Source organism: Oncorhynchus tshawytscha, linkage group LG22 (genome assembly GCF_018296145.1).
Source record: "Oncorhynchus tshawytscha isolate Ot180627B linkage group LG22, Otsh_v2.0, whole genome shotgun sequence".
Classification (NCBI taxonomy): Eukaryota; Metazoa; Chordata; class Actinopteri; order Salmoniformes; family Salmonidae; genus Oncorhynchus; species Oncorhynchus tshawytscha.
The window spans coordinates 11,516,969-11,533,174 of record NC_056450.1 but is presented as its reverse complement, the minus strand read 5'-3'; the positions used below and the strand labels follow the sequence as shown (position 1 = coordinate 11,533,174).

Sequence of the window (16,206 nt, the reverse complement as noted above, 5' to 3'; positions counted from 1 at the left end):
TGCACTTATCCGGGGATAATGAGAAAACACCTAAGAGGAAAGAAGCATGAAATACTCCCTGACACCCAGATTTCGAACGCTTAGCAGGACAGGAAAATGGTCCAATTCACGCACTTATCAAGAGAACATTCCTGGTCATCCCTACTGCCTCTGACTCACTAAACACAAATGCTTTGTTTGAAAATGATGAGAGCCCCTGGCTATCCATACATTTAAAAAAACAAGAAAATGGTGCCTTCTGGTTTGCTTAATATAAGGAATTTGGAATGATCTATATTTTTACTTATTTATTTTTGTACTTTTTACCCCTTTTACGTCATATCCAATTGATAGTTACAGTCTTGTCCCATCGCTGCAACTCCTGTACAGACTCGGGAGAAGCGAAGGTTGAGAGCCATGCATCCTCCGAAACACGACCCGTCCAAGCTGCACTGAGCGCAACGGGCCAATTGTGTGCCGCCTCATGGGTCACCCTGTCGCGGCCGGCTGCGACACAGCCTGTCTTAGACTGCTGCACGACTTGGGAGGCTCTATATTTTTACTTCAAGTATATTTTTGCAATTACATTTACTTTTGTTATTTAAGTATATTTAAAACCAAAACACTTTTAGACTTTTACTCAAGTAGTATTTGAATTGGTAACCCTCACTTTTACTTGAGTCATATTCTATTACGGTATCTTTACTTTTATTCAACTATGACAATTGGGTATGTTTATCCACCACTGAGAGCCATCAGAGGGTGAAGTCCACCCCCTGATGCTCAAATCTCACGGTTCTAGTGAAGCACTTACCCCCCCTTGTGGAAAACCTGAGTACCTGCTACTGACCCAAAAATGTAAAAGTACTGTAAAAGAAAAGGCCAGGTACTGTGTGCTCCAACAATATGATTATCTATACTTTATAAATGTAACTTAAATTGAGACACACAAAAAAATAGTCTCTTGATTTTTAATTTTTTATAAAAAACAAAACAGACATTTCAAATTTGAATGGGCATTGTCCTTATGAACAACTCAGTAGCATTTATTTTTGATAGTTTAATGCAAAGGGGAGTAATTAAAACAGAATGACATAATAAAAAAGCCATTCTCTAGTGTGCTTATGAACATCTTCCATAACAGAATACAGCAACCAATACTTTTTACAACAATTTACAATATACAGAACATTCAACCATATCAATCATTGTTGCCCATGTGAGGAAGTTAGGATAGCAAGCATTTTATCTAGGTAGCCTATGAAAATAAAAAACTATAAGCATACTATATGACAAAGCCATAGAACGTTTTGCCAACATGAAAGAGAGGAGGATGGCATTGGCGTTCAACTAATCTACAATTAGGGTGAGTGAACTTTCTTTTTTTCCCACTTGCGCACACACACACACACGCACACAGACAGAATTATATTTAGCAACATTGATTGGACTAAAATGTTTTTTTGGTATTTTTAAGTTTGTTTTCAGTGTATTAAACTAAGCATATATAGCCTTGATTGATGATGTTTAAATGTTTTAAGTTGAAATGGTGCTGGAATAGCGGGGACAGTGTTCGTGTTGTCTTTGTAGTGACTTGAGGTAATTCTGTGGTTCTAATTCAGTAGCTCTTTAGTAACTGTCGAAAACATACAACTTTATTGACCATGCTGTAGGTAATACAACTGTTTGTTACATGCAATATGCTTTGTGGACTTCAACGGGTCAGATGTTGCTCTTCGGTCTTGTGATGAAACAAAAACGTATGTGTAGTTGAATTTATTCCACCACTGTGTGACTGTTGTCTTCTTGTTGTCACTGTCTTATTGTATATCACGGTGGTGTATGAACTAATGGGTATAGAGCAAACAACGCAATTATCACCACATAGGTTGTAGTATGACCTTTTTTCCTGGCTTGGCTTCCCCAGTGATTTTATCCACACACCGCTACTGTATTAATGAATGCACAACCTGGCTGTTGTTTATCATGTTAAGCAATAGGTGAAGCCAGGTGGTCATGTGATCTATAGCTATTCATAAAATACACTGTGTATCAGAAACAGAAAAAGGGGGAGATTTACCCTCCTCCTGCACCACCAATTGTCCATTTTCAGACATGTCTTTAGCTTCAACCTCCTCTGGTATTTGAGGACCTGGCAATGATGGGTATGGTGTTGATGGTGGCTCTCCAAATGGGATTATAGGTTGAAGTTGTTCCCTCCCCTCTTCAGGTCCTGCGTTTCCCTCTTCTGCTCTTCCATCTGCTGTAGCCCTCTTAGTTCCCCTCTTAAGATTCAAGTCCATACAGGATTCCTACGGTGAATGACACAATGCATCTGTGAGTTAGCATCTAAATATAACAGAATAGCAGCATTACTGTCACGGCTGGTACTAAAGGTATATATAGAACGTACATTTGCTTTCTTGCAGGCCTCTCCGAGTTGACCTAGAACACAATAAAAATATGATTACTCAAAGATTCCAACGTAAAGATATCACTCAAATAACATAATACAATTAGTGTTAAATACCTCTAAATTTGCACAGGACAACACCCAAAACCACTGCAGCTAGAAAGGCCATTACAATTGTGATTATTGTTCCATAGGAATTGGGTACTGGCACTGTAAAAAACAAAACAACAATACAAACAATTCAACCAACTATTGTTAACAAACCAACCAACCATAGCCTACAGCCTATGTGTCCCTTAGACTAGTGTCGTCAGAGGTACTACACAGGCTACTGTTAGCATCCCTACTACAGGCTACTGTTACGTGCCCTACTACAGGCTACTGTTGGCCGCCCTACTACAGGCTACTGTTACTTGCCCTACTACAGGCTACTGTTGGCCGCCCTACTACAGGCTAGTATTAGACTCCCTACTACAGGCTACTGTTGGCCGCCCTACTACAGGCTACTGTTGGCCGCCCTACTACAGGCTACTGTTACTTGCCCTACTACAGGCTACTGTTGGCCGCCCTACTACAGGCTAGTATTAGACTCCCTACTACAGGCTACTGTTGGCCGCCCTACTACAGGCTACTGTAATACTGAGAAAACACTCCCACACAGCCCCACCACAACTTTCGGTTTAAGCTGTCTGATTTTGAAACCAGGATAAACAGGCCACTCCTACTATGTAGCCCAATTCAAGTGAATGAGTTACTGTGAGAAAGTGATGGTCAACTGACAATAAAGGAATATATTTTATAGTTCCCCAATTCAGTATGGTAGAATGGAAACGTTGTGATATGTGTAAATGTGTGTTGCATTCAATTAGTAGACCCTGTATAGTACTTACCACAGACCGTGTCTGAGGTGGCTGTCCCTTTGGCTTCAGTTTTGAATTCAGACGTACAACTGAAAACATCATTTGGGATCAAACAAACCAACATTATTATGTGTATGATGGCTGCGGTTTCATTTACAGTTCGATAACATACACATCACATTTGTTTTAACGGTACAAGGATCGAACTACTCACACTGTCCACAGCTTGCACTTGCTCTCGGCAGAGCTGTCACTGGAGAACATGTTTAAAGGACAGGCCTTACACACCGTGTCATGTATGGGGTTACCTGAGAAAATATACAGTGTACGGTTCGAGTGACCACATTCTCAAAAAGAACACAGTTTAGCCTAACTCTTGCAGTTTAATAGAATACAACAGAATAGAAACAGAAACTTAAAAGACATGTTTGAACACGTAGTAGGGCACACTAGTGTAGAACTCAATCGTTGCTGATAGCATGAGGAAAGTGAGTGTTTTCTACCTTTGGATTTGACCTCTTCTCCAGGTCTGCATTTAGTATGTGGAACACATGTCAGGCACTCTTCACTGGAACAGTGGTATCCAGGCTTACATTTGCATGGGCTGAGGCTTGTAGTGTTCCTATTGGTACTGTGCTCAAAGTTTTTATCTGTGGCAGGAAGGAGATACAAGTGTTGAGTTATTACAAACAGATAAGCCAGATAAACAGTAGGCCCTATGTGAATCTGAAATGGCATGCTATTCCTTAGTGCACTATTTTGACCAGGGCCTGCAGTAATGCAATAATAGGGAAAAGGGTGTCATTTTGGACAGGGGTGTCATGCACCCCAATAATCTGATGGGGCAGAAAGTATGTGAGGATGGCAGGGGGGTGGTCCGGGGGCATTTTTCAAACACCTGAAACAGCTTTTTTCCCTGCAATCTAGAACCATAATCATTAATTCTATGAAATAAATAGGTCTCTTTTTCAGCATATCTAAGCATACCTCTTCAGCTGTCTGTATCTTCCTGACTGGAGGTTATTTTTAAAATACATTAAATATGCTTCTCTGCAGCTCTGGGTAAACATATTTAAAGGTCTGTGAGTCTTATTCAGTACATGCTTGCTTTTCTAAAGTCTACCAACCTTGCCAGCAGACATGCCAGCTGATATAGCTAAGCTATTCTAACTTGAATGATAGTCTGAAATGTCTTCTTGGTAGCTAGTTATGAGTTTGCGGGATTGGGAACCTATCTGGGCTAGCTAAAGGCAACTTCATCAAATTGCTAAGTGGATAGTAGCATTACAGAGAAACATTTTTTTTTTTTACAGTACAAATCTTGCCCCTGTGCCCCCGCTATGGGCATGACACATCTGATTTCAGACACATACTGTCTTCAAACACATAAAGAGCATCAAAAGTCTTACTTGGGTCGCAGTATGGTTGCAGTTTACAGAGGTTCTTGTCTGTGAATGCATGCTGGTATTCACCCTCTTGGCATGGCATACAATGTGGATCTAAACAACCGCTATGGCTGGATAACATCTTGGTGCCTGTTAAGATAATATAGTTTTGCGGATTATGAATATTGAGTGTAGATCCTAACAAGGGTATATTGACTCAGTTTCACTCAAAAGGCTGATAAGAGTACAGATATGTCAAATAATGAATGTTCTCTTCCTTACCTGGCCCACACATACTGCAACACACCCCATTCTTCATGTACTGTGTTTCTGGATCACATGAGTAAACCACGGTCAAAACCTGTAAACAAAAAGGTAGAAAAAAATGGTCCCTACAATGATCTATTCTCTCACCTCAACTGTCACAAGATCAACCACTACAACAGGGGCGGAAAGTACCTAAATTCACGCTCTAGTCTAATAGGCTTGTGGCTGAGATACTCCTACCCGGGGTAGAACAAAACACAATCATATTTTTCATATCTCTAAATGTCTCACATTTATGAAATGGACTGGTTGTGAAAAAATATTTTACTGCAAAAGTGTTTAAATTGATAGATATTGTGACACACCCTAAAGTCAAAATGTGCAGAATAATGCCTGGCTGGAGGGGGGTGGGGAAGGGGTTACATGTAACCCAATATTGTAAGCTCTGAAATTGCTCAAATGTGGACACACACACACACACACACACACACACACACACACACACACACACACACACACACACACACACACACACACACACACACACACACACACACACACACACACACACACACACACCTCTTAATGCATCTTGGAAATATAGACCTGTAAACACAGAGATACAATAGGTGGAAATATCAACTAAAAAGCAGCATTCCACAAGAGAGGATGGCTTTCACTTCAGCAGTGATAAATTCATTAACTTCTTTGTGGAAAAGCTCACGAAAGCAAATTACGGACTCCTCTTTAAATCTGCGTATTCCTCCAAAGCAAAGTTGTTCTGAGGATCAAGGGAGACTCTCAAATTGTTTACTACTAGATCTCTTGACACATTGATGAAAATAATCATGGCCTCAACCTTCAAGCTGCATACTGGACCCTATTCCAACTAAACTACTGAAAGAGCTGCTTCCTGTTGTTGGCCCTCCAATGTTTAACATAATAAACGTCTCTCTATCCACCGGATGTGTACCAAACTCACAAAAAAATGGCAGTAATAAAGCCTCTCTTGAAAAAGCCAAACCTTGACCCAGAAAATCTATATTTTTAAACTGTTGGCCTATATCAAATCTCCCATTCCTTTCAAACATTTTAGAAAAAGCTGTTGGGCAGCAACTCACTGCCTTCCTGAAGACAAACAATGTATATGAAATGCTTCAGTCTGGTTTTAGATCCCATCATAGCACTGAGACTGCACTTGTGAAGGTGGTAAATTACATTTTAATGGCGTCAGACCGAGGCTCTGCATCTGTCCTCGTACTCCTAGACCTTAGTGCTGCTTTTGTTACCACCGATCACCACATTCTTTTGGAGAGATTGGAAACCCAAATCTGTCTACACAGACACGTTCTGGCCTGGTTTAGATCTTATCTGTCGGAAAGATATCAGTTTGTCTCTGTGGATGGTTTGTCCTCTGACAAATCAACTGTAAATTTCGGTGTTCCTCAAGGCTCCGTTTTAGGACCACTATTGTTTTCACTGTATATTTTACCTCCTGGTGATGTCATTTGGAAACATAATGTTAACTTTCACTACTATGCAGATGGCACAGCTGTACATTTTGATGACACATGGTGAAGCCCAAAAATTGCCCTCCCTAGAAGCCTGTTTCAGACATAAGGAAGTGGATGGCGGCAAATGTTGTACTTTTAAACTCAGACAAAACAGAGATGCTTGTTCTAGGTCTCAAGAAACAAAAAGATCTTCTGTTGAATCTGAGAATTAATCTTGATGGTTGTACAGTCATCTCAAATAAAACCCTGATCGCTGTTTTGACGAACATATCAAGACCATTTCAAGGACAGCTTTTTTCCATCTATGTAACAGCTTTTTTCCATCTATGTAACATTGCAAAAATCAGAAACTTTGTCCAAAAAATGATGCAAAGAAATTCATTCATGCTTTTTTCCGGCTACCTGGATAAAGCAGTAAATAAACTTCAGTTAGTCAAGATTCTAGCAGCCGTGTTTAGCACTATCATACTATTCCAGTGCTAGCCTCTCTACACTGGCTTCCTGTTAAGGCAAGGGCTGATTTCAAGGTTTTACTGCTAACCTTCAAAGCATTACATAGGCTTGCTCCTCCCGATTTTTCCCAATTTGGTCCTGCCATACATACCTACACGTACGCTACGGTCACAAGACGCAGGCCTCCTTACTGTCCCTAGAATTTTTAAGCAAACAGCCGGAGACAGGGCTTTCTCCTATAGAGCTCCATTTTTATGGAATGTCTGCCTATCCATGTGAGAGACGCAGACTCCGTCTCAACCTTTAAGTCTTTATTGAAGACTCATCTTTTCAGTAGGTCCTATGATTGAGTGTAGACTGGCCCAGGAGTGTGAAGGTGAACGGAAAGGCACTGGAGCAACGAACCGCTCTTGCGGTCTCTGCCTGGCCGGTTCCCCTCTCTCCACTGGGATTCTCTGCCTCTAACCCTATTACAGGAGCTGAGTCAATGGCTTACTGGTGCTCTTCCATGCCATCCCTTGGAGGGGTGCGTCACTTGAGTGGGTTGAGTCACTGACTTGATCCTCCTGTCGGGGTTGGCGCCCCAACTTGGGTTGTGCAGTGGCAGAGATCTTTGTGGGCTATACTCGGCCTTGTCACAGGATGGTAAGTTGGTGGTTGAAGATATCCCTCTAGTGGTGTGGGGGCTGTGCTTTGGCAAAGTGGGTGGGGTTATATCCTGCCTGTTTGGCCCTGTCCAGGGGTATCGTCAGACGGGGCCACAGTGTCTCCCGACCCTTCCGGTCTCAGCCTCCAGTATTTAAGCTGCAGTAGTTTATGTGTCGGGGGGCTAGTGTCAGTCTGTTACATCTGGAGTATTTCTCCTGTCATATCCGGTGTCCTGTGTGAATTTAAGTATGCTCTAATTCTCTCTCTCGGAGGACCTGAGCCCTTGGAGCATGCCTCAGGACTACCTGGCCAGATGACTCCTTGCTGTCCCCAGTCCACCTGGTCATGCTGCTGCTCCAGTTTCAACTGTTCTGCCTACGGCTATGGAACCCTGACCTGTTCACCGGACGTGCTACCTGTCCCAGACCTGCTGTTTTCAACTCTCTATAGTCAGCAGGTGTGGTAGAGATACTCTGAATGATTGGCTATGAAAAGCCAACTGACATTTACTCTTGAGGTGCTGACCTGTTGCACCTTCTACAACCACTGTGATTATTATTTATTATTTGACCCTGCTGGTCATCTATGAACATTTGAACATGGCCATGTTCTGTTGGCCATGTTCTGTTATTCTCCACCCGGCACAGCCAGAAAGAGACTGGCCACCCCTCATAGCCTGGTTCCTCTCTAGGTTTCTACCTAGGTTCTTGCCTTTCTAGGGAGTTTTTCCTAGCCACTGTGCTTCTACACCTACATTGCTTGCTGTTTGGGGTTTTAGGCTGGGTTTCTGTACAGCACTTTGTGACATCAGCTGGTGTAAGAAGGGCTTTATAAATACATTTGATTGATTGATTGACCTATGAATATAATATAAATATTATGATGAATGTCATTTTTGGGAACTGATTTAATAGACAACTTTCCGAGTAAAATTTGCTCTCATTCAGTGCTGTATGGTCCTGCCTGACAAAAACACATATAGTTACTCTTGCAATAGTCAGGGGGCCACCACAGATTATCTTTGGGGCCATCCTGGATTTTGCCGCAAATCCAATATGGCGTCCAAAATCAAATATGACTGCCATTAGATGGAGCTCAAATCCCCTGTAAATTAGAGAACAATCAAACAGGATTTTTTAGGGAGGCCAATGGACGATATTTTAGTCCGATGTTCAATATCATTAAATCCTTTTTATGAACAAAATATCCCAGGGACAGCCGGGTATGCATTAATGCATACTTTTGTTTAAATCAAACAATACATTTGACTTTGTTTTTAACCAATCTCACTCATAACATCGTAATGGTAATACTTTTATTTGAATGGTAAATCTTTTAAAAAACTTGGTAGATTAAGGTGGCATAGGCCTGCTCACAATACACGTTCATGCATATTCAATAGGAGTGTGTGTGCTTGCATTCAGTTATTGAGCTTGTTTTGGCTGATCAGTGGAGTCTGTGGTGCTAGACTTCAGACAGATGTCGCTTTCCGGTTTTGTGATGAAACAAAGGTACGGTTAAATTTATTCTGCCACTGTGTATTCTTTGTCTCGGCCATAGGCCTATACTTTGCATTCGGGAAAGTATTCAGACCCCTTGACTTTTTCCACATTTTGTTACATTACAGTCTTATTCTTTATGTTAGTGGCCAGACGGAAGCCACTCCTCAGTAAAAAGGTCTTTATGTTAGTGGCCAGACGGAAGCCACTCCTCAGTAAAAAGGCACACGACAGCCCGCTTGGAGTTTGTCAAAAGGCATCTAAAGGACCCATGAGAAACAAGATTCTCTGCTCTGATGAAACCAAGATTGAACTTAGCCTGAATGCCAAGCGTCACATCTGGAGGAAATCTGGCATCATCCCTACAGTGAAGCATGGTGGTGGCAACAACATGCTGTGGGGATGTTTTTCAGCGGTAGAGACTGGGAGACTAGTCAGGATCGAGGGAAAGATGAACGGAGCGAAGTACAGAGAGATCCTTGATGAAAACCTGCTCCAGACCGCTAAGGACCTCAGACTGGGGCAAAGATTCACCTTCCAACAGGACATTGACCCTAAGATCACAGCCAAAACAATGCAGGAGTGGGTTCAGGACAAGTCTCTGAATGTCCTGGAGTGGCCTAGCCAAATCAGCGATGCTTCCCATCCAACCTGACAGAATCTGCAGAGAGGAATGAGAGAAACTCCCCAAATACTGGTGTGCCAAGCTTGTAGCGTCATACCAAAGAAGACTTGAGGCTGTAATCGCTGCCAAAGGTGCTTCAACAAAGTACTGAGTAAAGGGTCTGAATATTATGTACATGTATTATTTCAGTTTAATAAAAAAACAATTGATTTACAAAAATGTCTCATCCAATTTAAAATAAGGCTGTAATGTAGCAAAATGTGGAAAAAGTCAAGGGGTCTGAATACTTTCCGAAAGCACTGTCTATCACATTGTGAAGTCATATGAACTAACAGGTTATAGAGCAAACAATGCAATTATCACAACACATAGGTTGTAATAAATTGCATTTTTTCCCCCTGACTTGGCTTCCCCTGTGATTTTACCCACCCACCGCTACTGCTTTTGATATAACTCAAACTATGAGTGGCTCTGCCCCGCCTCTGTTGTGTTTGAATAGCTGAATAAAACTAGTTATTCAATCTGTGTTCATGTTTTTCACAACACAAGCACATAGTAGCATAACCAAGTTACAGGAAAGCAACCTGTAGTACAGCAGCTTCCATTTCTACGACAGTTGGGTGCAGGCACTCAGCAGATGCAGCTTGCATGCCAACGAGACCCATTGACTATAGTTATCTCAGTCTGATTGATGCTGAGGATACTGCTGTAGTCTAATGGTCGGTTGTCTAGTTGTGAAGGAGAGTCTGTGAAAGGGCTGTGTCTGTTTATTATTTATTTAACCGTTCTCTTGAGGTCATTCCACAGCATCTCAATCGGTTGAGGAAGTCCTGACCTCAACCCGATTGAGATGCTGTGGCATGACCTCAAGAGAGAGTTCACACCAGACACCCCAAAAATATTGCTGAACCGAAACAGTTTCGGAAAGAGGAATAGGCCACTCCAGAAGGTGTTTTTTCTTATTTTGAAGCCATTCTGTTGTTGATTTAATTCTGTGTTTTGGGACGTTGTCCTGTTGCATCAAACTTCTGTTGAGCTTCAATTGGCAGACATATAGCCTTACATTTTCCTGCAGAATGTCTTTATAAACTTGGGGATTCCTTTTTCCGTTGATGATAGCAAGCTGTCCAGGCCCTGAAGCAGCAAAGAAGCCACAAACCATGATGCTCCCTTAACCTCATCCCAACTGTAAAGTATGGTGATGTTGGTGTGCTGTGCCTTTTTTTCTCCACACGTAGTGTTGTGTTCTTTCCAAACAACTCAACTTTAGTTTAATCTGCCCACAGAATATTTTGCCAGTAGCGCTGTGGAACATCCAGGTGCTCTTTTGCGAACTTCAGACGTGCAACAATGTTTTTTTTGGACAGTAGTGGCTTCTTCCGTGGTGTCCTCCCATGAACACAATTCTTGTTTAGTGTTTTGCGTATCGTAGACTCGTCAACAGAGATGTTAGCATGTTCCAGAGATTTCTGTAAGTCTTTAGCTGACATTGTAGGATTCTTCATTACCTCATTGAGCATTCTGCGCTGTGCTCTTGCAGTCATCTTTGCAAGACGACCACTCCTAGGGAGAGTAGCAACAGTGCTGAACTTTCTCCATTTATAGAAAATGTGTTTTACCGTGGTCTGGTAAACGTCATGTCTTTCAGAGATACTTTTGTAACCCTTTCCAGCTTCATGCATGTCAACAATTTGTAATCTTAGGTCTTCTGAGATCGCTTCTTCGAGGTATGTTTCACATCAGGCAATGCTTCTTGAGAAAAGCAAACGCAAATTTTGTGAGTGTTTTTTATAGGGCAGTGCAGCTCTAACCAACTCCAATCTAATCTCATTGATTGGACTCCAGGTTAGCTGACTCCTGTCTCCAATTAGCTTTTGGAGAAGTCATGGGTTCACATACTTTTTCCAACCAACACTGTGAATGTTTAAATTATGTATTAAACATAGACAAGAAAAATACAATGATTTGTGTGTAATTAGTTTAAGCACACTGTGTTTGTCTATTGTTGTAACTTAGATGAAGATCAGATCAAATGTTATGACCAATGTATGCAGAAATCCAGGAAATTCCAAAGGGTTCACATTTTTATTGCCACTGTATAAGGCAACTCCAGGGCAGACAGCCAGGATGGTGGACATGATTTTTTCTTTTAGATAAATGCGCCAGCTCAACCCAAATATCATAAGAGTGCACCGGAACATCCCAATGGGCATCACAAATGCAGTGAGCCAGCGGAAGGTCATGTTGGATTCAGGCAACAGTATTGGACTAGCAATTATTCAAGCTTACTTCCAAATAATAAGGAGGTGACTTAAGAGCCCAATCCTGGAGCCACAAGTTATACCACAGTTGGTATACCGCAAGATGTAGAGCTATGGAGAAGATGTCCAGGGTTCTCTTTCCTTTCGTTGGAGCCTCCGAGTTGCCTCATTGATCCTCAGAGACGTTTGTGACTTGGAATTCTTGGTGTTGTCATGTCAAGCAGTCTGCTGCCTTTTCAATATTCAATTGACATTAGACCGGTGGAAATCTGTCTTTTGGCCTGATGAGTCCAAATTTGAGATTTTTGGTTCCAACCGCCGTTTCTTAGTGAGACACAAAGCAGGTGAACGGATAATCTCCGCATGTGTGGTTCCCACCGTGAAGCATGGATGAGGAGGTGTGATGGTGGTTTGCTGGTGACACTGTCTCTGATTTATGTAGAATTCAAGATACACTTAACCAGCATGGCTACCACAGCATTCTGCAGCAATACGCAATCCCATCTGGTTTGCGCTTAGTGGGACTATCATTTGGACCCCTACAAATCAGCCGAGCTAGACAATCTGGACCCTCTCTTTCTAAAATGATATGCTGAAATTGTTGCAACCCCTATTACTAGCCTGTTCAACCTCCCTTTCGTATCATCTGATATCCCCAAAGATTGGAAAGCTGCCGCGGTCATCCCGCTCTTCAAAGGGGGAGACACTCTAGACCCAGACTGCTACAGACCTATCTCTATCCTACCTGGCCTTTCTAAGGACTTCAAAAGCCAATTAACAAACAGATCACCAACCATTTCGAATCCCACCGTACCTTCTCCGCTATGCAATCTGGTTTCCGAGCTGGTCATGGGTGCACCTCAGCCATGCTCAAGATCCTAAACGATATAATAACCGCCATCGATAAGAGAAAATACTGTGCAGCTGTATTCATCGACCTGGCCAAGGCTTTTGACTATGTCAATCACCACATTCTTATCAGCAGACTCAACAGCCTTTGTTTCTCAAATGACTGCCTCGCCTGGTTCACCAACTACTTCTCAGACAGAGTTCAGTGTGTCAAATCGGAGGACCCGTTATCCGGACCTCTGGCAGTCTATGGGGGTGCCACAGGATTCAATTCTCGGGCCGACTCTCTTCTCTGTATACATCAATGATGTCGCTCTTGCTGCAGGTGATTCTCTGATCCACCTCTACGCAGACGACACCATTCTGTATACATCTGGTCCTTCTTTGGACACGGTGTTAACTAACCTCCAGACGAGCTTCAATGCCAATGTATATGCAAGTAAAAGTAAATGCATGCTCTTCAACCAATCGCTGCCCACACCTGCCCGCCAATCCAGCATCACTACTCTGGACGGTTCTGACTTAGAATATGTGGACAACTACCTAGGTGTCTGGTTAGACAGTAAACTCTCCTTCCAGATTCATATTAAGCATCTCCAATCCAAAATTAAATCTAGAATCGGCTTCCTATTTCGCAAAACAAAGCAGCCTTCACTCATGCTGCCAAACAAACCCTCGTAAAACTGACTATCCTACAGATCCTTGACTTGGGCGATGTCATTTACAAAATAGCCTCTACCACTCTACTCAGCAAATTGGATGCAGTCTATCACAGTGCCATTCATTTTGTCACCAAAGCCCCATATACTACCCATCATTGCGACCTGTATGATCTCGTTGGCTGGCCCTCGCTTCATATTCGTCGCCAAACCCACTGGCTCCAGGTCATCTATACGTCTTTGCATTTGTAAAGCCCTGCCTTATCTCAGCTCACTGGTCACTATAGTAGCACCTACCCGTAGCACCCATTTGTATTTATTGCCTTACCTCCCTTATTCTACCTCATTTGCACACACTGTATATAGACTTTTTCTATTATATTATTGACTGTTTGTTTATTCCATGTGTAACTCTGTGTTGTTGTTGTTTGTGTCACACTGCTTTGAATTTATCTTGGCCAGGTCGCAGTTGTAAATGAGAACTTGCTCTCAACTAGCCTACCTGGTTAAATAAAGGTTAAATAAAAAATAAAAAAGTGTTTTTCAACAGGACAATGATCCAACACACCTGCAGGCTGTGTAAGGGCTATTTGACCAAGAAGGAGAGTGATGGAGTGCTGCATCAGATGACCTGGCCTCCATAATCACCCGACCTCAACCAAATTGAGATGGTTTGGGATGAGTTGGACCGCAGAGTGAAGGAAAAGCAGCCAATAAGTGATCAGCATATGTGGGAACTCCTTCAAGACTGTTGGAAAAGCATTCCAGGTGAAGCTGGTTGAGAGAATTCCAAGAGTATGCAAAGCTGTCAAGGCAAAGGGTGACTACTTTGAAGAATCTAAAAAATACAAAAATCTATTTGGATTTGTTTAACACTTTTTTGGTTACTACATGTTCCCATATGTGTTATTTCATAGTTTTGATGTCTTCACGGTTATTCTACAATGTAGAAAATAGGACACAAAGAAAAACCGTAGGTCCAAACTTTTGACAGGTACTGTATATACAGGTGATTAAACCACCAGTTGATATTGTGGCAGCCATATTGAATTTTGGACACCATCATTGATTTGGAGCAGAGGAGGCTGGTGAAAGGAGCTATAGGAGGATTGAAATGTCTGGAATGGAATAAATGGAACGGTTTCTATATGTTTGATACGTTCCGTTTATTCCATTCAAGCCATTACAATGAGCCCGTCCCCCTATAGCTTGTCCCACCAGCCACCTCTGATTTGGGGTCAAATCTAACGTAATTGCAAGACGCTGAACATATAAAATAAAATCTACATAGGAACTTTTTACCGAAAAGAAATAACCATTTTCACTCTCAGTCCATATGTTTTATGAGCCGATTAGATTACAATAGCCACAACATCAAAAAACATGTGTTACATGTACTTTTGTCAGCTACTAAAAAGTAAAGCTTACATTCATCATACATTTTCATAGTTGCTGCAGCACACTTGACACGGAACGCAAACCGGCTGCGTGCGTGCGCCATCATATATACATTTATCCCCCCCACACCAAACGCGATCACGACATGCAGATTAAAATATCCAAACAAACTCGGAACCAATTACAGTAATTTGCGCGCAAGCAGTGTGGGTGCAATAATTGAATAACATGGATTTCTAAATGTATTTTGCGACGCTCGCGCACGCGACATGTCCGGTCTGGTCAGCATGTCAGCACCCATACTTTGCGCAGCTATGGTTACATTAACCTATGTGGCCCAAACCCCTTCAGCCAGGCATTATTCTGCACGTTTTGAGTTTAGGGGTTTGTCATAATATCTATCAATTTAAGCACTTTTGCTGTCAAATCCATTTCACAAATGGGAGGCATTAGAGACGTGAAAACCTCAGGTTGTGGTATCTCAAAAATCTAAGCCCTTTTGAGGATTGGCCACTATTGCCTATAAAACCACATTTCATAAGTCAGTTGCGTTAATGCTTCACAGTAGAGATAGTAAAATAACAAAATATTGCAAAATTGTAGCTTTAACTGACATTTTTGTTGTAGAGGCAGTTGCTTCAAAACGAAATCGAAAGTGAAAGTGTTGAATGAGCTTTGACGCATTTGGCAAACTTGTTTAAAAACACTTCAATTGTAAAATTAATTCAAAAGAAACCCAACACAACATCAATATAGGCTATTTGTAGCATGTTATGTATTGTATATGGTTCCCTGAATGCAAAAGACGTATGCCATTGTAGCACACAATAATAAAAAGTAACCTAGGCTACTCACCGAGAGAATACATAAAAGCAGAACGATCATTTCGATCCTTGTCGTAATAAAACAACCAAGTATTTTTGCAACTCCTCTCATCCGCTTCTATGCAATCCCACTCCGCAAATAGGTTACTGTTCAAGCCTTCACGCTAAATTCTTCCGCTGCTCAGTCTTTCGCTACATAAACGTGGGTAAGGCGTAGCGTTTGTCCAGAGCAACGAGTCTGGGTAGTCAAGCAACGGTACTGTAGACCTACGGGCAGTCTCTTGCCAACGAGCTGAGCGGTGGGCTGGACTCGGAGAATATATAAGTGACTTGAAACATGGGGGATTCCTTAAAATACAAAGACACGTGACCGTTTCCTGTAAAATGCCCGAGGTTTAACGTACTCAAGATGTGGAATACACGAACGAACATTCATGAGTCATGTGTAACGTTAGGCCTACCAATATTTTTGTGAAAAATGTGATCTTTGATTAGGCTATTTATCATAGCTGTACATCAAGTTTAGGTTGAAGAGGGCAGGCTCGATGGAAATAACGTAAGCCTATTTGGGA

The 16,206-nt window shown here is 41.9% G+C and overlaps 1 protein-coding gene across 3 annotated transcripts; it reads right to left on the bottom strand.

Moving 5' to 3' along the window:
* Positions 1-936: 936 nt before the first annotated feature.
* On the bottom strand, positions 937-15,953 carry cd40 (CD40 molecule, TNF receptor superfamily member 5). Of its 3 annotated transcripts, XM_024384123.2 has the most exons (10): positions 15,666-15,952; positions 4,920-4,998; positions 4,662-4,787; positions 3,756-3,902; positions 3,467-3,560; positions 3,283-3,341; positions 2,510-2,602; positions 2,393-2,424; positions 2,060-2,291; positions 937-1,826 (listed from the first exon to the last, which is right to left on the bottom strand). In XM_024384123.2, exons 1-10 carry the CDS (start codon positions 15,744-15,746, stop codon positions 1,810-1,812), a joined length of 960 nt encoding a protein of 319 aa, XP_024239891.1. In that variant the 5' UTR covers positions 15,747-15,952; the 3' UTR covers positions 937-1,809. The 3 variants fall into 3 exon arrangements, with proteins under 3 accessions (XP_024239891.1, XP_024239889.1, XP_024239892.1); XM_024384121.2 differs by having other exon boundaries at positions 937-2,291; XM_024384124.2 differs by lacking the exon at positions 2,510-2,602 and having other exon boundaries at positions 937-2,291; positions 15,666-15,953.
* Positions 15,954-16,206: the final 253 nt, after the last annotated feature.